The following is a 27,239-nucleotide window of genomic DNA, read 5'->3' on the forward strand; positions in this document are numbered from 1 at the left end:
ATTATAGGAAGAGGTTTGAGAAACCCAGGAATTTCCGACCTCCTTCTGATGTGCCTCAAGGAAAATGGGTGAAGCCCATTAATTTTCAAGGAGGAGGCATCCAGAATGGAATATTCAAGATTCTGGAGCAAGTGCTAAAGATTCTAAGCATGCTAATGGGTCGAAGAAAAGAGATCACGTGTCCCCAAATTACAAAGGGAAAAATCCCATGACGAGGACCCAATGGAGGCGTTACCAAAGAAACCAAAGGAGTAAGAAAGACGGTTCAACCCCAGTTCAATTAAGTTCCAACAAGTATCAGCTAAAACCTTTTTACAGGAAGTTGACTGAGGAGCAAACTAGGGTGGAGAATGAGCGTTTGTCCTCAGGAGTGATCTTGGGAAAAGAGGTCATTGATAATACTACAAGCAATAGTTTTGAGAAGGAACCTGAATATTCTCCACTTTCGGATGAAGAATTAGTTGATGATAATTTCGAAGCCGAGTCAGATGAATTGTTGATTGAATGTGGGATTGTTTCAATATTGCCTACAGAGTACGATAGAATTTCAGAAGTGTCAAAAATTGGGGATGGTTTCGTTCAAAATGAGAATGTTGATAAAGTTCAGTATGTTATTATGTAATGGGGAATGGTGTGGTCGAATAACAAAGAGCTGTGTTTGAAAGGCCATATCATGGGATGATGTATCATCTTAAACCTTTGTTTATAAGGGAAAAGGTTGATGGCGTTCCAATAAACAAGGAGTTTGTTGACGGTAGGGCTGTTGTGAATTTGATGTCTCATTCATTGCTTCAAAAAATAGGGAAGACTGATAGGTATTTAAGGCCTCATAATATGGTTCTTTCTAACTACGAAGGAAAAACCAGTTGTATACTTGGGGTAATACAAGTTGATTTGGCGATGGGTTCGACCACCAGGCCAACGGTCTTCATGGTAATTGCGTCTCAAGCTAACTTCAAGTTGTTGTTAGGATGAGAGTGGATCCATGGAGTCGGAGTCATCCCATCAACATTGAATCAGAGGGTAGCACTTGGACCAGAGCTACTATAAGGCTGAAGTTAATAAGGTGAGTCGAAAGCACTTGGACCAACATTTAGCAAACGTAGCTTTGTGTTATAAGGCAGAGTAAGTATATTCTTTTGATGAAAGTGTGTCTAAGTATCTGAACCTAGACCCAAATTATGGTTTCATATGGAATAAGGAAGATCCAAATGAACCATTGAATGAAGAAAGTCCACCTTTAGGGTGGAAGGTGGTCGACAGTAATGACTACTGAGTCAAAATATTTGGCTCGAATTACGGCTTATTTGGCCGAAAATAAATTGAAAACGGCCTTAGAGGTCGAATTAGAAAATGATATGGCTCTAGAAGCCATGATTGCAAAAGATGAGAATGGCCATCAAGGCCAGGTCGATGACATAAAGGTCGAACAATTTGATGGCATTTATGATGATAAACCTTTAGGGTTTGAGAAAAATCCTGATGAATGGGTTAAAAGGATGCAGGCTCAAAACCCTCTTGAAGGGATTGATTTAGGTGATGGTCAGGTCAAAAGACCCACACATGTAAGTGCTAAGCTTGGAGCAGATATGAAAATTGAGTTAGTCGAACTTCTGAGGCAATATAGAGATTGCTTTACATGGGATTATAATTAGATGTCTGGTTTAAGCCGAAATGTCGTGGAGCATAAACTGCCATTGAAGCCAGAGAAGAAACCCATCAAATAGATGCCTCGAAGGTTTGCACCGGAAATAATGGCGAAGATCAAAGTGGAGATCGAGAGACTCCTAAAAATAAAGTTCATTCGAACTACAAGGTATGTCGAATGGTTAGCTAATATTGTGCCTGTAATAAAGAAAAATGGGACCCTTCGAGTATGCATAGATTTTAGAGATTTAAACAATGCTACTCCTAAGGATGAATACCCCATGCATGTGGCTGAAACGTTAGTCGATTTTGCGGCGGGTTTCGAATATCTAAGTATGCTAGATGGATATTCGGGCTATAATCAAATTTTTATAGCCGAAGAAGATATACCCAAAACGGCGTTTCGATGCCCAGGTGCATTAGGTACTTATGAGTGGGTAGTAATGCCCTTCGGTTTGAAAAACACTGGAGCCACATATCAAAGGACCATGAATTCTATGTTTCTTGACTTTATATAATGTTTCATGCAGGTTTATATTGATAATATTGTTATAAAGTCATCTTCAAAAAGTCGTTATTTAGACCATCTTCGACAGTTTTTTGAATGAGGAAATATGGTTTAAAAATAAATCCCTTAAAATGTGAGTTTGGTGTTCATGCAGGGGATTTCCTTGGCTTTGTGGTTCACAAAAAGGGCATTGAGATAAATCAAAATAAAACCAAAGCAATTCTGGAGCTGAAGGCGCCAGAGACGAAGAAGCAACTTCAATCACTATTGGGGAAGATCAATTTCTCGAGGAGATTTATTTCGAATCTAAGTGGCAAGACGAAGTTGTTCTCACCGCTTCTCAAACTCAAGAGACATGAAAAATTCATATGGGAAGAAGAACATCAACACGCGTTTGATAAAATTAAAGAATATTTGACCAGACCTCGCATTTTGCTGCCCCCAGTAGAAATAAGAGTATGAAATTGTATATAGTTGCATCTAGTTCGACAATAGAAAGTATGTTAGCCCAAGAAGATGATAATGGTGTCAAAAGGGCCATATATTATCTAATTCGAACTTTAGTCGATGTAGAGACTAGGTACAATGATATTGAAAAGTTATGTTTGTGCTTGTACTTCTCATGTAATAAATTGAAGCAATATATAAAGTATGTTGATGTGTACGTTTCGTCTCATTACGATATTATCGAACACATGCTATCCAAACCAATTTTGCATACTCGAATTGGTAAATGGGCATTAGCGTTAACGAAGTATTCTTTAACTTATGTCCCGTTGAAAGCCATGAAAGGACAAATTGTGGCGGATTTCATAGTGGACCATGGAATAGTCGAAATGTCAGAAAATATGGTCGACCAACTTCAATGGCGATTATACTTCGATGGATCCAGTCATAAAAATGGTGTAGGTATTGAAGTGTTGATTATTTATCCTCAGGGAATTCCGACCAAATTTAGGTATCAAATTAGTGAAGTATGTTCCAACAATGAAGTGGAATATGAAGCTTTGATTACCGGATTAAGAGCTCTTTTAGACTTGGGGGCAACTCAAGTCGAGATAAGAGGTGATTCTGAGCTTGTAGTTAGACAGATAAATAAGGAATATAAATGTATAAAAGAAAATTTAATTGTTTATTATGCATTAGTCATCCAATTGTTGGAGAAATTTGAGTCAGTTAACATAATCCATGTACCAAGATCTGAGAATTGTGCAGCGAATGAGTTGGCACAAATCGCTTCAAGTTATAGAGTTTCCAAAAATAGACTAGAAGAATTAGTCGAAATAAAGGAAAAAGAGGGGCCAATTTGTGGTCATCCAGACCATTTGTCGATAGCAAAACTTGGGGGGATAGATGAAGTTATTGACGGAGTTGGTGTTGGTTTAGTAGGAATTGGTGAAATTTTTGCCATCGACAATATGGAAAATTCAGATTGGCGAAGGCCATTGGTGCAACATTTGAATAATCCTGTTGGGATAACTGATCGAAAGGTTAAGTATAGGGCTCTAAATTATGTAATATTGGGAAATGAATTATATAAAAACACTGTTGAAGGTGTGTTGTTGAAATGCCTAAGCGAAGCCGAAGCATATGTGGCAGTCTCAGAAGTTCATAGTGGCATTTGTGGAGCTCACCAGTCAGGTCATAAAATGTAATGGTTGTTGTTTAGGCAAGGACTATATTGGCCAACAATGCTAAAAGATTGCACTGAGTTTGCAAAAGGGTGTCAAGAGTGCCAGAAATATTTAGGTATTCAACATGTGCCAGCAAGTGAGTTACATAAAATAATTAAGCCTTGGCCTTTTCGAGGATGGGCTTTAGATTTAATATGGGAAATTAGATCTGCTTCGTCTAAACAACAGAAGTACATCTTAGTGGGGATAGATTATTTCACCAAATGGATAGAGGCAATCCCATTAGTCAATGTTGGTCAGGAAACTGTGATTAATTTCATACAAAACACATTATTTTTAGATATGGGATACCAGAAACCATTACTACTGATCAGGGAACAGTTTTCACTAGTCAAAAGATGTAAGATTTTGCACTTGAAACAAGGTTCAAATTATTGACATCAACCCTTTATTATGCTCAGGCTAATGGTCAGGTCGAGGCAGCTAATAAAGTAATTATAAACTTGATAAAAAAACATGTGGGAAGAAAACCAAAGAATTGGCATCAAACGCTCAACCATATTTTGTGGGCATGTGGAACCTCCCCAAAAGAAGCAACAAATACTACTCCGTTTCGTCTAACCTTTGGGCATGATGTTGTGTTTCCTGTAGAAGTTCATCTACAATCAACCAAAATTCAAAGACAGAATAACATCCCCATGAATCAATATTGGAATATGATGTTGGATGAATTGTGGGATCTAGACGAAGAAAGATTAACAGCCTTGGATAGGTTAGTTAAACAAAAGCAAAAGGTGGCAAAAGCTTATAATAAAAAAGTAAGGTTGAAAACATTTGCAATAAATGATTACGTATGTAAAGTTATTTTACCTATGGATAAAAAAGATAAATCATTAGGTAAATGGTCACCAAGTTGGGAAGAACCATTTAAAATTGTGCAAAGTTTTACGAATAATGCTTATGAGATTGAAGAGTTAAGAATGGATCAACGAATCCTAAGGGTAAATGGGAAATATTTGAAAAGATCTAAACCAATACTTCAGGTAATTCGTATAACAGAAACATAAAGAAATTAGTTTAAATGTGGCCAAACACACGACCAGGTATTTCAAAATATTGTTCTTGATAAAAGAAAGGAACAGACAATAATCTAAAAAACAGGAAATTTTTCTTTGAAGTTTGCTAGTTTGGTCGACTCAAAGCCAAGTTTAGTATTGAGTCGAGCTAATCCTTATTTGAGGGAATGGATAGTGTCTTTCAACTTCAAGGCTTTTTCACCATGATCAATGCCTTGCAGTGCTTTCTGGTTGATGATTTCAAAAGAAGGAATACCTTCGACTTGTGCTAGATCGGACTTTTCCTTTTCAAGTTCAATTATTTTCTTGTTAAGTTCATTGATTTGAGCCCGATAGTCAAAGATCTTATTGTTGATAGCTTTCTCTTTACCAGAATATTTCTGAACCTTGTCTTGAAGCTCTTCAACTTTCTTAGCTGAAACAGCACTAAAATCCTGTTCCCTGTTCATCTCAAGAATTTTGTTCTTCACTTGAAGATCAGAATTTCTTCTTTTAATAAGATCTCGCCAGAGTTGATCGAAATAAGCTTCAAAGTCAAAGAAGTACTGAGCAATGGGAATAGGAAGAGCTGCTTTGATAATTTGATCCAGCATTTTCCTTATTTCTCCACCGAGAGACCCAGACTCTTCAAGAACAATTAAGAAATCAGGTTCATGGAGATGATCATGGAGTTGAAAAATCAAAGACACAAGAGGAGCTTCAATCTCATCCTCTAGAATAATCGATTGAATGGCAGGATTTTTGACAGGCGAGGTTTCCCTAAGCTTCTGCAAACGTAACAATGCCTCTGAAGGATTAGTCTTTTTCAAATTCAAAACTTCTTCCTGATTGAGAGAAATGTTGGAGTTGTCATGTTCAATGGCGATATTTTGTTGTGGTTGAGAATCGGTTTGATTAACTGGGTTGTTTGTTTCAATAAGGGGAATCGAAGAAATGGTCTCGATAAAAGGCTGAGCATTGTCCTTGGTCTGAACAAGAGAAAGAATTTATTGTTTGTTGTTGTGGGGGTCCTGGAGAGTCGTCTCAGGTGTTGTTTGAGTTGGTGTTGGAGTGACATTTGCAGGTTTTTCAGGTTGACCTGGAGGAGTGTTAGTCGAGTCAGCAGTACTCCCAAAAGCATATGTCTTTTGTGGACTAGGGATACTGGTTGTTTCTGGAGTTGTTTCGTCAATTGGCTCACCCATTTTGGGAGAGTCCTCGACAAAGTTTAAGAATACAGGAGGTTTCTACAAGTAAAATATTTGTGTTAAAATCAGACGTAGTCGAAAGATGATGAAGCAGATGTAAAATCTTACCTCAGTATGAGCTTTTGATGTAGTGGGTTCTGGTTGTTTCTTCACTACTTTGGGAGGAGGTTTCTTGGTAATCTTTTTCTTCTTTGATGGAGTAGGAGCAGGAGGTAGAGAGAAAATCTCACTTTCATCATTCTGAGGAGAATTGGTTTCCTCAGAGACGTCACTGACCACCAACTGGAAACGCAGAAATATGCATATGTTAAAGAAAATTTTACAAAGAGAAACAAAATCAGTTGGAGAAGATTACCTTTATCACAATATTTATTTTTTGTTTCTTAACAAGGGTGGTGTTTTTTGAAGTGGTTTGACGTTTTCGACCCTGATAAATGATGGTTTAAAGTTGGTTAAAAGCTAAGAGTAAAAACAATTACACCACAAGACAAGAAGCTAAAAGTTTACCTGTTTTACCATAGGTCCTTCAACTTCATCAGCTGGATCGTTACCTGACAAATCTAAAACAATGGTTAGTTGGGTTTAATATATAGAAAAGCCAATATTTGCCGAGAACTTATTGATATTCAGTCAATCCTCCAATACGTCGAAAGCAGTCTTTAATTTGTTGGTAAAAGAGGAGGCACCAAATAGTTGATAACATGCATTCCACCAATCTTCAAACTATTTGGTTGTCAAATACAAAGTCTCAAAAGTAAAGGTAGGGAGTTCCAAGAACTGTCTATTATGGAATTTTAAACAGTCGAGATGATTCCTTGAGCTGAAGAGTCTCCCATACTAGTAAATGTCAGTCTCGTGAGTATAGAGACATTTTGGTAGCATTTGGCTTAGGCCAGATTGTCGAGATACTAAATTGGGTTGGTAACCTGTAAACCCATAGCATTTACCGGTGGATTCTATTTGGTATGAAAATAAGGTAGGCATTAAGAAAGCTGCCCAGATGGCATTAAGGTGAGCATGTGTTGTTGGTGTTTAGCCAGGGAAGATCTTCCTGAACCAGCTGGGTCTGAAACATCTATTAGAAAATGGGGCCATCGACGCAAGGAATACTTTGCATTCTGAAAAGAGTTTTATGAACTTAAAGAAGTTCGTTTTGTTAGACTCACGTTGAGGAGTTTGCAAAGCTAGCTTGAGGCTTTCGAATCTACAGTCGTGCATAACATCGAGAATGGCTGGTGACACCGTGAAGCCAAGGTGAGATTCAAAAGTGGCGTTTAGCCAATGTTGTAATAGCTAATAGGGGCATGACAAAGAGAGTTGTTTGTAGTTTCATGAAGATACTTTAGCCTTAAAGAGGCTAGATCTAAATTTTGATAAAGGTAGGCTAGTAAGAGCTTATCTAAAGAGACCTTTCGACCTTCATGAATCTGAATCGCCATAGGAATATAGGCTTTGGCAATCTGGAGAGATCCAAGGCAGAATAAATAATATTATAACCAATAAGTAAGGAAAGCCACATGCTCCTCGTTAGAAACGTCATCTGAATCCTTATCATGGTGATCCTGGATGTCCTTGGTGATAGTGGCATTGCTGAAATTAAATTCCATTTGAGTCAGAAGAGTGGGTGGAAGACTTCCCCCAAAGGCGAAAGTCCTGTAATGGCAGCCACGTCGAAGAGAGTGGGAGTCATCATCCCACAAGGGAAGTGGAAGGTGTTGGTCGAACCTTCCAAAAGAAGATTGAGGCGAGTAGCATGCTAGGGTTCACCCTGTGAGCAGTCCTTGACAGCTGGATAGTGTCGAAGATTCCCAATTATTCCCACCTTTGTTGTTTCTTTGCTTGAACTTTGTCAAGCCAAGCCTGAAAATCCTTGTTTCCTGGAGGAGGAGTCGAACAGAAAACTCTCATAGCAGGATCCATAAACTTTAGGTCTAATAGGCGGTTCTTTTCAAATGCTACAGGCATGGTAGACGAAAAAGCAGGAAAGAATTTTTGAACCATTTTGGGGTGTGAGCAATGATCTGGGTATGGGCTTGAGAAGGCCAAAAGTTTATCAGCAGCTTGAAACGGTATTAACATTTGGCTTTTCCAAATGTTAACCTTAGCCTCATTAGCAGAAGGTTGAGGAACAAACTCTAAGCCTTTCTCTTCATCTTCACGAGAGATAATGGTAGCCAATGGGTTAGAACCAGTGTCGTAAACGGTAGTGTTGGCAACCATGGTTGATGGTAAGAAAGTTTTTAGGATCGGAAAGAAAATTGGTACTGAAAAACGAAGAAGAAGAAAAGGAGGTTGAAAGATGAGGAGAAGGAAGGGTTTTATAGGGGGAGATTCTATGTATGACGTCAGTAAAGGGTGAGATTTGGAAAGCAAACGTCGTTTCAGAAAATTGTCTTGGAAAATGAAGTAAGGAAGTAGGAGAAACAGTTAATAGCCCACTACCTAGGATTTAGGTAATGATTAATGCGTTGGGAATTGTAACGTAATTATGGCATTGGCAGAGTTTGAAAGTCGAAATGCTGACGAATTCAAAATGCCATCTTTTATCTTTCCCTATTTTCAGTCGAAAGTGGCCTTTTGGGGGGAAATTTGTAATCCTAAGATTTCGACTTTCTATTTTGGATTGGCATTTCAATGATGGGAGAAGGAAAGTACAAGTTTAGTCGAAGACACTAAGCTAAATGGGTTTTCGACTGAAGAAGCATTTCTTCTTGTTCTGAAGGGGACTTAGTGATATAAAAGAATTAAGAACTTTGTCAAAATAGTGGGTCAAAGTCGAAAGTTTAAGAGGTTAAAAGAAACGGTTTTGGACAGTTTTCTCGTCAGAATATGTGGAATCCTCTCAAATAAAATGTTGCATGGTTGGGACACGTGGCGACGTATTATTAGTGGACCGTTAGGACAGTTTATTTCAGAATTTCTATTTAAGCAAATTTCTGTCAGTAGTTTAAGGGTCCGCATTTCTTCATCACAAAAGACAAAACTCAATCTCTGCACACAAAATGAGAAACGAGTGTAATTTTCTGGGAATGTATGTATGCGTACTAGATTAATTATTATGCAATCATTTTAATATTCCAGTTTGTCTTTCACATACATTTATTGCTTTCTTTTAGTGCCTTTATTTCAGTCAAGCTTTAAATTCTGTGTTATTTCCTTCATTTACTTTCAAGTTTTCCGCATTTAATACAAGTCAAAGTTACACGAAACAAGAACATAGCAATAAGTCCTGGGATTTACGAGTTAATTCCTTAAAGTAACCTTTAAAAAGAAACTAGCGTTTGTTTACCAGATTTCAGGGTAAACACCAGCATGCCCCAAAAACTCACATCCTGTGCCAAATTTAGGCATTATATTTGAAAATTTAGATGGATATAAGCTTTTTTCATTCATGGGTGCATATTATATAGTTACAACGAGATTTCTATGAATGAGTCGGATTAGGAAAAAAACACCCTTCATGATCGAACGAGCCAACTACCAATACAACATGATGCCTTTTGACCTGAAAAACTCATTAGGAAGATACAAAGGGATGATGAACAAGGTATTCAAGGAAAAGATAGGTGAAAAGTTTGAAGTTTACATGAATGATATAATCGTTATGTATGACAAAAAAGAACTACACTATGAGCGTGTCTCTCGCGTATTCTGAAGAGTCTAATAGTACAAGATGGTGTTTAATCCAAAGAAGTTTACCTTTAAACTCTAGGCTGGAAAATTTTGGGTTTTTATTTGTAGATAAATGCATAAAGATAAAATCATATAAGAGTGAAGTGGTCATTCGGATGGCGGCATTAGCCAAAAAGAAAGAGGTCATGAGGCTGAATGGAATGTTGAAGGGTCTCAACAACTTCATCTCAAAGGCAACCCAACATACCCTATTGTTCTATAAACTATTGAAAAAGGAAGCACCCTTTAAATTGACCATAGAATTCAAGAAAGAATTTGTATCCTTGAAGACGACCTTGTTAACTATGTCAATGTTATCCCGGCCCTCCACCTAGGAGATCTTATTCCATTACTTGGTTGTATATGACAAAGTAACTAGCAACGTCCTTGTATGAGAACTGAATTCTATTTAGAGTATTGTTTACCTCATCTCCAAGGCCCTGTAGAAATCAAAATTACGCTACCAAAAAATAGAAAAAGAAACATTAGTATTGGTAATAGGGTCTAGGAAGCCGCAACGATAATTTCCTACACACATCATCATAGTCCATTCATATCTACTCTTGAATCAAGTCATCTACTGCCCATATTTGGAAAGATGGTTGGCAATGTGGTCAGTTGAATTATTCGAGTTCAATTTAACACCCTAATTCCCCCGTTGTTTATTAACGTAAATTCAGAGTACTTTTTTTTTTCAAATTATAAACATACAATTCACAAAAACATAAATCATAAAACAACCTTCTCATTTTAATTAAATAGATACATAACACTTATATTCGGATGAACCAAAGTAAACTTCATAAATATCAAACTTCACATTTTAATACAAAGCGAAAAATATTCATATTCATGCTATCAAAACATTTTACATCCAACATAAACAACATGTATCTCATTTATAAGCCAACATGGCAACTTCGTTTAACATTACTCAAAATTATCCTTTAGAAATACTTTAACAGTAACTAAGATTCAACTATGAAACAACCAAATGTTCATCCCTCCCCAAGTGTTACATATCAGAGCATGACTCGACTCGACGTAAGCAACGGAAGATTAATGTAACACCCAAGGCCGAAGAAGGCGAGATGTAACACCTGAGGCCAAAGAGGGCTAGGGTGGTCGCCACATCGAAATGAGAGGAATCCTGAGGCCGTGTAGGTATGGGACGGCATGGTTGAAGGAAAGCTTATAAGGATTGATGGGTACTACCTGTACCAACAAGATGCATCTTCTTTTTGGTAGCTCATTCCATAAGAATTCCATAGTTGCGTGCTTGACTTGGAGCAATTATGGGATGGGTGACCTTCTGGGAAGTTTCCGGAAAGCGTGCGAGTGAGGTCAAAGCATGCTGAAAAGACCCGTTTTGGTTTGTGGGGTCAGTCGATCATCTCGAAAGCATTCTGGGGCGTTACAGATGGTATCAGAGCCAGACCTCTCCTAGTACGATGTGGTTCAAGGACGAACCATGCGGAAGCTGGTGGACATGTAACACCCGAGCCCGAAGAAGGCGAGGGGTGGTTGCACCGCATGTAACACCTGAGGCCAAAGAGGGCTAGGGTGGTCGCCACATTGGAATGAGAGGAATCCTGAGGCCGTGTAGGTATGGGACTGCATGGTTGAAGGAAAGCTTATAAGGATTGATGGGTACTACCTATACCAACAAGATGAATCTTCTTTTCGGTAGCTCATTCCATAAGAACTCCATAGTTAAGCGTGCTTGACTTGTAGCAATTATGGGATGGGTGACCTTCTGGGAAGTTTCCAGAAAGCGTGTGAGTGAGGTCAAAGCATGCTGAAAAGACCCGTGTTGGTTTGTGGGGTCAGTCGATCATCCCGAAAGCATTCTGGGGCGTTACAATTAACATCTTCCAAGTTACTCCGAAAGTGCACTAATCTTATTAACCTACGCGTTACCAACATAGGAGTAACATTCAAATAGAAGGAGTGAGATATCAAACCATTAAATGAAACGTATGATAATTAATATATTAGAATCAAACATTTCATAATCACCATTCCAAAATTTATTAACCAACTTTGTATCAACAATAACAACTTATCCACAATAACAATTTATAAACGATAACAACTTATCAACAATAATAACTTATCAACAATAACAACTTATTAATAATAACATCATTATGCAAATGCGAAACTGGACAAAGCACATGCATATGGTACCAATAGGGAAAAACCCTCATCACAAATTTTTTCCAATAATTAGAGGCAAATCATCAACATCACATCGTCGTAGGTTTATCCTTATAAACCGTTTCATCTTCATCATAGCATCATTACAATAACAACACAACATAATAACAACAACAACAATAACAACAACAACTTAACAACAAATTAACACTGGCCATAAGCCTACAACTTAGTCTTGCCAATAATTAGGTGCAAGAACAACAACATAACAACACAACAACACTATCAACAATTATCAGCAGCTACGTAACAACAACAACAACAACTATCAACAACCACATAACAACAACAACAACAACAATAACTAAACAACACACCGTATCAACTATGATATACTACAAACGTTCCACCTATTCAGTTGGACAACTTCGACTAATTCTGGTTAATTAATTATATGCCAAGTTAGTACCATACTCCCTGTTGTTAAATTAGGCTACTTACTATCAAAATAAACTACCTGTTACTCACTTAGTACATACGGCCACTTACGTTGTACCTTTGTTCTACTATACTACTTCCACTGATATATTTTTGGTTTCGCTGCTAAATTAAGTAAACACTATTTTCCTGTCAACTTATTAAATTTACTATTTTTACCTGCTACTAAATTATATCTTCCAAGTACATATCAGTTAAGGTTGGTTTGCTGTAAATACACTAACTCTGTATTCTACTGCTACTAAAATTGCTTCTGTTATTCCTATAGCCACCTCTGCTAAACATATACACATATTTACTAACTCTGTTAGATTAATCAATTCAAATATCTATGTATCACAAAATCCAAAATCACTAATTAGTCCTCTGCTAAATTATTTCTTATTCTGTTACTGAAGCTCTACTAAATATTTTACTATAATTTAATTGGAGTGAATGAATATTTGAACTCTGCTATGTAAATTCACTAAGTCTTAATTTATTTGAAATGATTCTTATGGAATACAATTATGTAATTAATATAACTAAATTACTCCTAAAACTATTGTGCCACTCAACGTGAAAGTGTGCCACTCAACGCGAAAGTGTGCCACTTAGCACACAACACTGTGCCACTCGGCACACTACATTGTGCCCCTCGACACTTTTTATGTGCCACTCGACACACACCATCACCTGCCGTTCGCCACAATTGTTTTACAGTGTCTCAGACTTATCGTTTTACCTTTAAAACTCTGTCGATATCCAAACTTAATTCTCTCAATTATTCACATCAGTTCAGAACATTACAGACAATTTAATAAATTACAGTTTACCTCTAAATCAAATTGTTTCACAAAACCAATCAACAACTTCATAATTTCTTATATAACAGTAATAACTATATTTTATTGAGATCAACATAAAACTTCAGAACAACAACTCTTCTAATTTCAACATGATGATCATAACAGGAATTCAATAGCAATTCAACAACAACAACCACATGTACTCATCCATCGATAAACACAATTCAACAACAATAATCACACAACAATTTATGAACAGATCACAATCCCTACATACCAATTATCATAAATCCCATTATAGAGTCAGAACCTCACCCTTACCTTGGATTGGAGACCGCTCTATTCTACCGGTTGTAACTTCTTGGAATCCTAGCTCCTTGCCTCTTTTCTCTTTCTCTGCAACTTTCTCTACGTAGCCTCCAACATTTCTCTAATTTCTCCAAAAATCTCTCATTAAACTAATTTCTCTTAATTTAACTAAACCCTTCAAACTTATTATTTCTTTTAGGCTTAACTCCACAATTTCAATTGGGCTTAACTTACACCCCCATATTTCTAATGTCAACCACCAAAACAAGCCCAATTAATTAATTACTTCATTATTTCTCCATCACTAATTAATTAATTAAATCTAATAAAATAACTTAAACCCCAATAGTTCACATTCACTTCATAATTCATCCACTAATTCAAAAATAATTAATTAAATAATTAATGGAATTATTCGGGATGTTACATTCAACATCTCGTTTGAAGTAAGGAAATCCTTGAAAGTCCAAATGTTTGCAAATTTCATTGCAGAGATGACTCCAAGAACATCAGAGCCAACCCACACATGGGCCTATTCATTGATGGTTCATCTAAAAATTATGGAACTAGAGCCAATTTTATTTTTAAGAAAAAACCAGATTAGTTATTTAAGTATCTTTGGGCTTCGAGTTCCCCACCATTAATAATCAATTTGAGTACGAAGCCAGCGTCACCTTCCTAACCCCGACTTCCATGATAGAAGAAAAAATGGTTGGCTCAAGCCAAAGATCCATTTTTACAGTGATATGTTTCCTTGACAAAGGGAAAGCTGGAGAAGTTTAAATCCTTTTAAATCTTGAACGTCCTGAGGGGACATAACACTAAAGTAAATATGTTTTCCAAAATTTCTAGCACAAGGTCCTCTAGAGTGAATCACTCCTTCATCTAGGAGACGTTAAGGGGTCCAAGTATTTAAATTCAATGAATGACGAAGTTGTCCAAAGAAGACTTCTTACAACCCTCCAAGATATCACCCATCCTAAGAATTATTAAGCAAGGAATTCTCCCCGTGGACATAGATGAAGCCACCTTGGTATAAAGCAGATCTAGTTTGTATTATGTGCTAGAAGGGACCTTATATAAGAGAGGGATATCCACTCCTTATTGAAATTCCTAGAAGGGAGAGGCCGATTACACTCTCACTTTGGTGCACGAAGGGATAGTTGTTCAACATCTATGTGTCCGAGCCTTGGCCAAGAAAGTACTTAGAGATGGGTACTACTAGTTTTTCATGGCCCAAGATGCTAAGGAGTATGCGAAGTGGTGTGACTAGTGCCATAAGCACAGTGACATACACAATTCCCCTCCATACGAGCTACATACTTTGACGCCACTTTGGCCTATTCGCAATGGAGTATAGACATCCTTAGCCATTTTCCCATCGCGTCGGACCAAATCAAATTTATCCTGAATGTTGATTACTTCATCAAGTGGATTGAAGAAAAAGCTTTAGTGAAGTTCATTGTTGCCAATATTCTAAAGTTCTTCAAGAGAAATATTTTGGTTATGTATGGGATCCCTCGTGTGGATTTATGTGATTGCAAGTAGTATTTTTGGAGAAGTTACTTGACCTAATTGGGTTTTTTGATGACATCATTATGAAATGAAGTCTTCATATTAAGAGATGATCAAGATGTTAAGCTTTGGAAACCAAGATGCAAAAGCCAATATCTTTAGGACAACACATGATGTCATGCGGCATTCATTGAAATCCCTAATGATCTCAGTTAAGCAATCTCTCTAATGAATTTGTTTATCAAGAAGCCTTATAAAGCCTCATCAAATATAAGAAGTCAAGTCCCATATGAAGTGTTAAGTCTATGGTGAATCTAGCAAGGGGTCTTACGGTTTTAAAGTTTGTCAATAAGAGCAAGAATGAAAGCCCGCCTGGTTCCTATCTGAGTGATTAAAGTCTCGTGATTGGTGGCACTATTGAAATATGAAGCCAGTACCACAAATTCTTCATCCACCCAATGGTACTAAACGAAAGCCTCGGGAGACACCAAACTTTGGCATTCCTTCTTGATCATATCTTCTTAGAAGTCATGAAAAAGATAATGTTGGTCATGAATCTGAGAATGGCTTTGAGAGGTAATATGGTCTCTAACTTCCCTGTCCTTGGGATCTCGTTCATTAACTACCTTAAAAGATTTAATCAAACAACGATTCAATCGTTTGTTCCGAGCAACCTTAGTAGGTTTCAAGTCTACATGAGACAGTATGGAGGAAGTAAAACCTACGTCCACAATTGTTTTTCATATCGGATTTTTCATCGGGAATACACAACAGTTAAACAATTGGATTTCACATCGGGAATACACAACAGTTAAGTGCACTTAAGTATTCTAGGACAAGGGGTTACTCCTAGTCTAGAAACCTAAGGCCACATAAAAAAATTATTAGAAACGTCTCAACGATGACACTCACATTTAATGCATTTGTTCCATAGGTTATCCAAGTATGACTGTTAAGCCTTTTCCAATTCTCCAAGAAACGTCCGATGCGAGGAACTTGAATCGTTTCTCTAAAAGGCTTCCTGCTACCACATGGAAAAAAGCTTCGGGGACAAATGTTCAGGTCTACCAAAGGCCCAATAAGAGAAGACTCATATCTAATTCTAATCTCTAAAGCCACAACCTACTCTCATATAAAAGGAATCAGAGATAAAGGAAAAGGTATAATTAAAACTCATTTTCTCTCACACATCATTATTAATTCTCTCACTAACTTGAACATTTGAGTACTAACCTTATAAATCAACCTCCTCTCCACCGCATGAGAAGCATAAGTCCACCGCAACGAAACACTATAATCACCATGCACTAAACCACTCTAATTCCACCGCATAACATTTGCACGTTTTTAGGTATGATAAGAAAAGGTATAATTAAAACTTATTTTCTATCACGCATCATTATTGATTCTCTCACTAACTTAAACATTTGAGTGCTAACCTTGTAAACCTACTTCCTCTCCACCGCATGAGAAGCATATGTCCACCACAACAAAACACTATAGTCATCATTCACTAAACAACTCTAATTCCATCACAGTAATTACACATTTTTAAGTATGATAAGAAGCATGTTTTACACTAATGCAACCATCGAATCCTCAAATTCTTTACCTACTTTATATTTGAAAAAAAAACAAAACTTCCAAAACTCTCATTATTGTGTATATCTCAAATATCTCTCAAGAAATATATGTAGAATAAACTAAAACATTTTTTTTATATAATAAATGAACTTCAAATTATTTTACCACAATGTCTCTCACAGCATTTACAATGACCACAATCACAATTGCAACTTCATTAATTGCAACTTAAATCCATGATATATTATTATTGCCAATTTTATCTTTCACATCATTTATATATACTTTGTGAATTTATTACACCCTCTCCATATAAAAGTTAGAGGATCTTTGATAGGATGCAAAATGCTAACCCTAACAAGGCTTACAAAAATAAGAGAAAAAAGTAAACAAACTAAGAAAATAGAATTAAAAGATAACTTTGATTTTCATTGATTGCCTTTGCAATGTCTCAATGAGACTACAATATATAATACTTCTAGTGGGTAATAAGCTTAAAGACCCAAATACTAGTAAAAGCCCAATAAAAATATTGATAACTAATAAGTAATAATATAAACTAGAACTCTATTATATCCCCTCTATCATTGCCGTCGGGTTCACTTGAACCTTGTCCTCAAGGTTCTAAAATTACTCCCGGATTCCATTGCTTAAACTGAACAATTATAACCGGAAATTTATCTTGAGTCACTAGTGGAAGGTTCTCCGCAGTTGCTTTCAAGTTACCGAATCCATGACTTAGCCCTCCAATGAATAGCTTTAGGATTTCAAGTTCCAAATCCTTGAAGCTAAGTCTGCTGTCCGCCTTTAACAAAAAAATAGCAGGTACCTTCTCCACTTCAACTTCAACTTCAGCATATGCGAAAGCGATACAACGAAGACTATTAGCTTCCATACCTTGAATAATTCTTTCAAATTTTGACATGGTTTCATTATCAAGATGTTTCACAATACCATAAGCATCATAGTATTTTGAACACCTTCTTAGAACCAGCTCTGCTACTCCTTTCCAATGTGCATTCATTTTGTTGTCAATATTTATTCTCAACAACACTCCACTTATTTTCTTTTTTGAGTTAAATGTCTCAACTTGAATAATAGAAACAACAATCGAATCGCAACAACCTGAATTTCCTGCAGAACAAGAAACAACAATACTGTATTGTGCAGCACTAAAAACACCAATCACAATCGAATCACGATAATAATGAGATGCATAGCCATTAGAACTAACAGAGAGTGAAATCACATGAACCCCATATGAAACAGCTTCATCCATAGTAGCAAGAATATCAAAACAACCAAGTTTCCCACAGATTTTGTACGTTGTGGTTCTAGCCTTTGTTAGCATTCCCTTAGCTCCACCTTTAGCAAAATGAACAAGCCTGCGTTAACAACTACCGAACCACCTTGTCCTGTTCCATAGCCTTGGCCAAAGACAATTACATCAGGTACCATGTTACCACCGGCTGTCGATAATATATGAAATCCATGGCCATCATTGTCACGAGGCATGTTAGAGGACGAGTTGAGCGGTGTAGATAATAATCTCGAAGCATAGCCTTTGTTGAAATACTGTGCCCCAATTAATTTCCTATTGTAGTGGAAAGCCAGATCATACCCTTTTTCATATATCCCTCTCCACTTGGATCGAATTGGTTCAAACCATTCATCATTAAAACTCTTTGATTCAGGACAAACACCATTTCCATCATTATCCTTCCCTATATGAATGTTTCCACTAGTAGTAACAATTACACTCTTCTTAAAACTAGGTGGTTTTCCATATAGATGATTGTTTGCAACATTCAAATGAGTAGGCATGGGCAAATTAGTAAGATCATTTGGAATCAAACCAGTAAGCTCATTAGGAATCAAACCTGTGATATTGGTATCCCAAAGAAGACGAACCTGCACCCGAGGAAATTGTGGAGGAGTGACGTAGTTGTTCATGTCAAAAGTAGGATTTGGTGGCTTTGGAGGCGGTAGCGACGTAATTGGCTTTTGAACCAGAGGAACAGGTTTAAACGCAACATCTCTTTTTTCTCGAAGAAGTCTTTGGGACTCAGCTCGAGATTATTTGAGAGTCTCCTGTCTTTCCTTCTCAGCTTTTCCTTCCTTCCTTCGCAGCTCGATACATTCCTTCTGTTGTTTCTTCTTCTTTTTCTTCTTACTCTCTTTCTTCTTTAATTCTTCCGTCGTCTTCTCAGTAGACTTGCCGTCACGTTCATCATCGACAGAATCTAACTTCAAAACTCTCCTAGCACCCAAATCATCTTTCTTGACAGTTTCAGTGACATTGTTATTAGGCAAACCTTTAATTTCATCGATAGACTCTCCGTTTGAGTCCTCCAAGCCTGAATTGTTTTCGAATTCGGGTAATTTGATAGGAGGAGATGAAGGAAGAGGGTTTTCAGAAACCCTAGGTGGAGATGAAGGTTGGGGTTTTTCGGAAACCCGATATGCCTTTTTCAAACGCTTCAGTGTTTGTTGGGTAATGGGGGAAGGAGAAAATGGTTCGAACTCATCGTCGCTAGTCGTGATTGATTCAGAGATTTGAAACAACACTTTTTTGTTTTTGTGGTTGAAAGAATGGACTGGGAGTTTCCTGTAGGTGGAAAGAGGGGTTGTGGGTCGAATGGGTTTTTGACATGTAGTTTTTGATCTTTTCTTAAAAGAGGGATGAGATATTTGGAGATATTTATCAAAATCTCTTCTATTTCTAGAATAGGTTTGATATTGATGAGAAATTATGGAGGAGGTGTTTGTTGGTTGGAGTTGTTGGTGATAATTATTGTAGTCATGTGAATAAGGAGATGATGAGTAGGATAAATATGGGTTATGATTAGGTGGGTGTGGTGAATACCCATGGTTTGGATACAAACTTGGTGATGATGATCCATGAATGTAATAAGGTGTAAAAAATTCCCATGGAAATGATGGAAAGGATGGTGTGGTACGCGTAGTGTCTATGGTGGAGTAGTATGGAAATGAAGGTGTGTGATAAGGATAATCCATTGGAGGATTTGAGTACATGGATGAAAGCACCAATTGATAGGATGCAAAATGCTAACCCTAACAAGGCTTACAAAACTAAGAGAAAAAAGTAAACAAACTAAGAAAATAGAATTAAAAGATAACTTTGATTTTCATTGATTGCCTTTGCAATGTCTCAATGAGACTACAATATATAATACTTCTAGTGGGTAATAAGCTTAAAGACCCAAATACTAGTAAAAGCCCAATAACAATATTGATAACTAATAAGTAATAATATAAACTAGAACTCTATTATATCCCCTCTATCAATCTTTATCCCTTTTCAAATGTGCACAAGGGCATAGTGAATCTTACCACTCTGTCCATAGATTGGAGCATGGAATGCTGATGTATCCTTCATTCACACTATAAAATACTTCAATAATCCTAGAGTCTAGGACTGAAAGTGGTAAATACATATAACTATATGCAAAAGGAATACAAATTTATGGCACATAACATATAGTAAGAATAATTTTACATAAAAAGCAAAAAAGGTGTCACTATATAATAGTGTATATTAATTAAATAAAGAACATAAAACCATCACTTTATTTCTGGAGCAGAATCAAAGGAAATAAAGGTCCATTCGATTGTGACACTTCCACCGAAGACCTCCCCACCATGACTCCATGACTCATCACCTTTTTACTTTTGAATTCCATGCATGTATTTTTATAATTTTTCTAAATTCTTTTAATATTAAAATCTCGTGGTTTCAATGTTTTAGAAATCATCTATAGTTTAAAATTTGTCCAACTTTGTATTGTTGGTCCAACTTTGCCATTGAATATAGTTTGTGTCGGCTCAAGGATTAAGTAAGATTTTAAATCTCAAAATTTAAAATTTTCAAAAATTTCAAAATATTTAATTTATAATATGTAATATGTTAAAAATTTTATAAATGATTTATTAGGTGAAATGATAAAAAAAGACTTCACATTATATTTATGATTCAACTTATACTCTAAAGAATTAATTATTTCTTTATTGTGTTTTTATTCTTTTAAATCAAAATTGTTATTTTTTTTTCAAATAGCTTAGTAGCTAGAATTCTAAATATTTTAAAGATGAATAAGTGATCTTACACATAATATCCTGCAAAGCTATCAAATGAGTTGTATTAACGAGATAATCAAGATTACTATTCTAAGAGTTTGTATAAAAAACATAACTTGCTTTTAAATATTACATTGATTAGCATAAAAACATAAACTACGACCATGTAAATGACTGTCTTTTATCACATACATACTTAAAATTTATCACGAAAGAAAATCACTTTATTTTACCACAGATGATCTATGGATAAACTATACAAGATATCCAAAAACACTTAAAAAATCTTGACAATATTATCTATTATAAACCCTACGATTCATAATCTGGATCCAAACACTTTCAAATATTTACAAACACGTAAAGTCTCTCTAGTAAAGACAGATCTTTATGAATCAACACTCAACGAACTTGTCGATCATTAAAAGAGAGATTATTAACTATTATCCGAGTATGATAGCTACTCTAGCTAGAGACCACAATCGAAGTAAAATCTAATATTCTTATCTGTATATATAAATAGAAAGCTCGACATAAACCCTAATCATCAATCAATAATAATCCTAATATTTAAACATTAGTTTCAATAATATCACAATAACACACTATACCACCTACTATATATATAACATTTAAATTTAGGTTGATCGCGCAAAAAAAAAACATTTAAATTTAGGGTTAGGGTTTTCTCCCTTAAATATGCATGATGATGATGATTGGAGTATAATAAAGTCTAATTTAGTGATAATACCACAGTAAAAGAATAACCTAAAGATACTTATACTATAAGAAACACGTTTGGTGCTCTTCAATAATCACACAAATTTAATTTTGATAAAATACAAAAAGAGAGGGAGAGAGAAAATAAACAAGAACAAAAATAAATATAAACACTACACCCCCCACAAAGCTCCTTTATCTTTTTTCTTTCCATCTCTGTGATCTCTTTTTCTCTGCAACTCTCTCATTTTGATGTGATTCTCCACCCACACACATTAACATATCCAAAGAAAAACCTCATCAAACTTTATCAAAAGATTCAACCATGGTCTTCCCTTCTCTTCCAATCTATCTAGATCCAACCAACTGGTCACAACAGGTATTCATTCTTTCATTCTCTAGCTTCCATTTTTCTTTATTTTTAATTTTATTTTTTCACTTTTTTCTATCTTTAACTTCTTCAATAAAGCTTAGAAAATATAATTGATCAGAAAAACAGATATTCCAACACACTTTATAATTAAGCTTTTTTTCTTGAATATACTATTGTACATGTGTGTAAAATATTATATAGTTTATTTTTTTTATTAATTATTTTTTCTTACACTTTTGTGAAAATAATATAACCAGCAAGCAGGAATTGGTATTGAAACTCAAAATCCGTCGCATCTGCAACAACCATCAGCTTCAACTGTGGCAGGTATCACAGTTAAAGCTGATGGCTGCTATCAAGGGTCTATAAGACCAGGATCAATGACAGATCGAGCTAGGATTTCAAAAATACACCAAAACGATACCGGTGCTGCTGGAGTACAAAAATGTCCAAGATGTGAATCAACAAACACAAAATTCTGCTACTACAACAACTATAGTCTTTCGCAGCCACGCCATTTTTGCAAAGCTTGTCGTCGTTATTGGACTAGAGGTGGTGCACTTAGAAATGTTCCTGTTGGAGGTGGATGTAGAAAGAATAATAAAAGAAGCAAAGGAAATTCAGTATCAAAACCGCCGTCTAAACCTAATCGAAGTAATGATCATCGCCAGGTCGGTATTGGTGCTATTGCAGGTGGGTCTAGCTCAGAAAATGCAAAATCTAATGGTTGCAATAATTCTAATGTGAATATGGGAATGTCTCATTTTCCAACTCAATTCCCATTTTTTCCTTCTTTGCATCATTATAACAATAATGACTATGTTTCTCAAGGCATTGGTTCTATGGTGACAAAAAATATTACCAATAGTACTAATGTTGAGTTTCAACTTGGTAGAGATTCTTCGGTTGGTAATAACAATAATGGAGATTCTTTGTTGTTATCAAATGGAATCGGCGAACAATGGAGGTTTCTTAATCCGCTACAAGTTCATCATCATCAGCAACAACCGCAACCGCAACAACAGCAGCAACAACAACAAGGACATAATGTTCAACAATTTCCTTTCATGACAAATTTGGAGCCACAAGTTGGATTATTTCAATTTGGTGGAGAAAATAATGGTGAAACTTCAAGTTTTATAAGTTCTAAGGCAATGGATTCTTCAAGTGCTAGTATTGGAATGGTGAAAATGGAAGAAAATAATCATCAAAGGTTGAGTTTGCCAAAGATTCTCTTGAGTGGTTCAGGAAATAGTAATGATCTATTTTGGAATGAAGTTCCTAGTTTCACTCCTTCATCAAGTAACTTATTATGATCCTATGAGTCTAGTACTTTTGGTTTCTTAATAGAGAGTCACATATTTTTATGATCAATCATATATAAAAATAATCCAAGGTATAATCAATGTGTTAGAATCATAACTCACTTGCTAACCATAGAATATTATGAAATTCCACAAATATCTATGTGTGTTATGAAAAAGGATAAAGGAGAAGGCATGGTTATAATATAATTAGGAATTCAATCGAGAGAGATAAGTAAAATCTGATCATTTTGTTTTTGTCAGGATTTGAACTCGGATTCTTCTGAACGATTTTGAGTCCTATTCCTTGGTTTTTATCTAGATGACAACCAAGTTTAATGGTTTCTTAATTAAGTATAGCAAATAGGAGATTAATCTTTGAAAAAAGTATTGATGTATGTGTTTATATGATTGTTCAATGGTAAATTTTTTGCTTTGTGTGAACATTTCAATATTGCATGTTATAATTCTTTATTTGTTTTCTTCTAAGTCAATTTTCTTTATATCATTTAATTTCTAAAAAAGAGTAAATAAAAAGTTGTTATGTGAAAAAAAATTTCACACATTTGTTGGGAATTTCAATATAGCATGGAGATCAATCCCATTTTTGGTGGGTTGGTAAAGTGGAAATATATTGTACATTGATAATTCAATTTCATGAAAAATGTACATATGAATCACCATGCATTATTTTTGTGACGTTTAATCAAGCTTTAGTTTCATCTGACCGACTGCTGCTATAAAGTATAGTACATCTAACTTTTCTTTTTTAAATCATCTTAATAGAAACTTCAAATTCCTAGACTTCTTTTGGTCTCACATATTGAGATGCTTTTTAAAAAAAAATCTTGGGATACTTATTTTTAACCTTTCACGAAAAAAAGGGAAAAGAAATGCTTTTTGAATACATCCAAATTGGGACCATGATGAAGGTGTGTGTTAGAGGGGGAAAATCACATGAATTTAGTAGCATTAGTAGTAATAGAGTACAATTATGGCCAAAATGATTATGTATAGTTATAATCAAATTGAACCAAATGAATCGTACTTCTTTGTTGTACATGAGGATGTGTTTCATTTTCATGCGTTTCAACAAACAACAATTAAATATTTAAATTTAAAATTAAAATTAAGAACTATATACAAGGTTTCAACCTGAATATTGGGACATGATATGAATATTATGACAGTGAAATTGTTAAAAAAATATAGAACATGTGTGGGGTTTGTCCAAAAAAATATATAATGTTTGTTGAAGTTAAGAAAAAAATTGTTTTGAAACTGGTCTTTAATGGAATCAGACTTGATCGGCAAACAACAAGGCATAGTTTGTTGCGATTGTCTTGAACTTTCGATGCGATGGAGAGAGAGAGTTGACTTGCAAGTTAGCATTGCAATGCTCAGTTCAATATGATTGTAAAAATTCATGTGAGAATGTGGATGAATTTGAATGTTTAAGAAATATTGTGCTTACCTTCTTAAATAGGAGAAGCGGCTGGAAATTAAAAGTTTGAGGTTAGATGTGGATCGCGGTTAGCCGTCAGATTGATTTGGACGATGAACAAGGTTTTCGCGCGCGGAATGGCTTTATTAGATAAGGAAAAATAGTCTACTTATTTTTCACTTTATTCTTTTCGCTTCGCTATTGAAGCTTTATCCTTGGGCCTTGTGCGCTACCCAAAATAGTTTTCCCTGAGCCTTTGTTTCTGATTTGTAGGACGAGATTTTGTGACATGTGCTCTTTATTCGACCTTGAAATTCAGGGATATGGAAGTCTTTAATGGGATGTCATTGTACTTAAGAATAGGTGCACTAGATGCATTTCTTGTAAGAGGTAAAGTTTCGCTGGAAGCGACTAAAACATCTATAGTTGCTAGGTGGTGATGATGTTTCCTCTCCTTTATAGAACTTGAGTGCTTTCGAACAGTTTTTTAGGAGATCTCAACTGCTGGTGTTGCGCGGTGAATGGTATGATCCTTAGTGGATGAATAGCATAGATAAGGCTCATGAGGTAATATTTTGACTTTTTGTGCTACTAGTGACTTGTAAACGAGATCTTTCTACTTCTTTAATCATTTTTTTGGGAGCTTTCTCGTTGTATCATTTGGTTAAGTTTATATGATATGGTTCATTGGAACTTGTCATGCGTGCCCAATCAGTCTATATTTTAAGATAAATTTTAACTTTCCTTTTGTCTTGAATTACCTTTCCTTTGACGTCTCCCTTTTTGTTTGTGCAGATACAATGAAGATTGAAGAAGCGGTGTAGCATATGTGGTGGGGCCTTCGAGTTGTCTCTCTTATGGTCGATATTCCGAGTACACCATTCACTAAGGGAGACTCTACCTCGGGTACACCCGTTCGTAACCATTTGGTTCGGTTGCCGATCTAGTTGTTTTGATTACTCCTCCTCTTTATTTAGAAGGAAGTTAGCGCCTCTCTTCACCAAACTAAGGGGGATAATGTCCTACCCCTGCCGTGGATGAAGTATGAAGAATGATTGGCTTCCATACCTGAACTTGAAGAACTTCAGGTTTAGAGGCCTCCTACGGAACATCCTCAACTTAGATCCATTAGAGAAAAAGGGTTTAGGAAGGGTTATATTTCGTGTTATTAGCGCGTCCTTGTCCAAGGTCCACTAGGGAATTTCAGTCCTCCATATTTTATAATAGTTTCTCTTACTTCTCCAATATTTTAGAAGAAGTTCGAAAGGGAGAATTTGAAGGATAAGAAAAACACAAGAAAAGGGGATTTGAATTGGATTTTCAATAATATTTCCCTTCTTTATACTTTTGCGCGGAAGCTTAAATCATTGGTGTTCATCAGAATCTTTTCAATTCATATTTATCAGAGGCTTAATGTTTCTCAGAAGCATTTTGCCTTCTTTGAAATTTAAGTCTTCTTATAGCTTCTAATAATTGAAAGGTAATAAACAAAAGTAAATGACACCTGATATATCCTGGTTCACTTGAGAAATTCTCAAGTTAATCCAGTCCACCCTTCCGAGGTGATTTTGCCTTGAACTCAAGGTCTTAAATCACTATAACCAAACTTATTACAATTGCACGGGCAACCGCCGGTGACTCACAACCTTGTACGGGAAACCACCGGTGATTGGCAACCTTGCACGGGCAACCACTGGAGACTAACAAGGAATGACACGTTTAGTGATCTCAGTAGATATAACGTTCACTCACCTCATTAGAGTCCTGACCTTCACTCGATTTTCTAAGAGGTTTTCCACAATGACTCAATGTCGTTTTCTTCTTGAGCTCCTGATCTTCACTCGATCTCTCAAGGTACTATCAACATACAGTTAATGAGATTTGTGTTTACATAATTGCTTCTATTAAGCAGATTACACAAATAATTTACGCACATATTATTTAACATAATTCTGAGCAACAACTCTTATGTTAAAGCAATTTACATGAAGAATCCTAGAACTAAAACATAATTCGAGCAACAACTCTTGTATTTATTACATTATTTTACAAGGATGTATTTAATAATATGTTGGATAGCATCTTATAGTGTTCTTCATTCTTCATCTTCTTCATTGAGCAATATGGGCAGAAACTCCTTGCTTCTTTTGATCTTCATCAAGATGTATGTGATAATAGTTGAGTAGTATCTTGTAGGATCTTCATTATTTATCTTCTTGTTGAGATTAGCTTCTGCATATCAACGTAGACATTAGCAACAACTTATTAACCTAGTAGCATTTCTAATTGGCGTGAGCTTCAGCTTCTCTTTAGATACTTCTTAATCAATGGCTTATAAATTGATATTCTTTTTCTGTATACATTGATTCTTCTATCTCCATCTGTGTTGGTTGAATTTCATTCAAGCCAAGCAACAACTAACAACTACAATGACAACACCCATTATGACAGTGTGAACGCTAGCATCATAATACTTGCAATGACAACTTATTCAATTATCGTCATCAACCTTGTTGGATGAACTAGTCTTCTTCTTATAGCTTCTCAAAAGAGACGTTAGAGGGCCGGAAGGTCCTTTTGATTTCCAACGGATTGATCATAGTGGAAGACAAGATAGTACATAACGTATGTCCTTTCTTGGTAGTGGAAGGACACATTCGTCTGTACCTTGTACCTCGTACTACATAACATTATCTTTTATTCTTCTTGAAATTCAAAGGCT

At 35.8% G+C, this 27,239-nt stretch overlaps 2 protein-coding genes across 2 annotated transcripts; both read left to right on the forward strand.

Annotated features, from left to right (window-relative positions):
* Positions 1-3,846: 3,846 nt before the first annotated feature.
* LOC131613396 (uncharacterized) lies at positions 3,847-4,856 on the forward strand. Its single transcript, XM_058885071.1, has 2 exons — positions 3,847-4,095; positions 4,251-4,856. The coding sequence occupies exons 1-2, from the start codon at positions 3,847-3,849 to the stop codon at positions 4,854-4,856; spliced, it is 855 nt and encodes a 284-aa protein (XP_058741054.1).
* Positions 4,857-21,553: 16,697 nt separating this feature from the next.
* On the forward strand, positions 21,554-23,517 carry LOC131611361 (dof zinc finger protein DOF2.2-like). The gene is made up of 2 exons (XM_058883402.1): positions 21,554-21,775; positions 22,027-23,517. The coding sequence occupies exons 1-2, from the start codon at positions 21,722-21,724 to the stop codon at positions 23,083-23,085; spliced, it is 1,113 nt and encodes a 370-aa protein (XP_058739385.1). The 5' UTR covers positions 21,554-21,721; the 3' UTR covers positions 23,086-23,517.
* The last annotated feature ends 3,722 nt before the right edge of the window (positions 23,518-27,239 follow it).

The sequence above is a fragment of the Vicia villosa genome, linkage group LG6, assembly GCF_029867415.1.
Source record: "Vicia villosa cultivar HV-30 ecotype Madison, WI linkage group LG6, Vvil1.0, whole genome shotgun sequence".
In the NCBI taxonomy this organism is placed as follows: domain Eukaryota; kingdom Viridiplantae; phylum Streptophyta; class Magnoliopsida; order Fabales; family Fabaceae; genus Vicia; species Vicia villosa.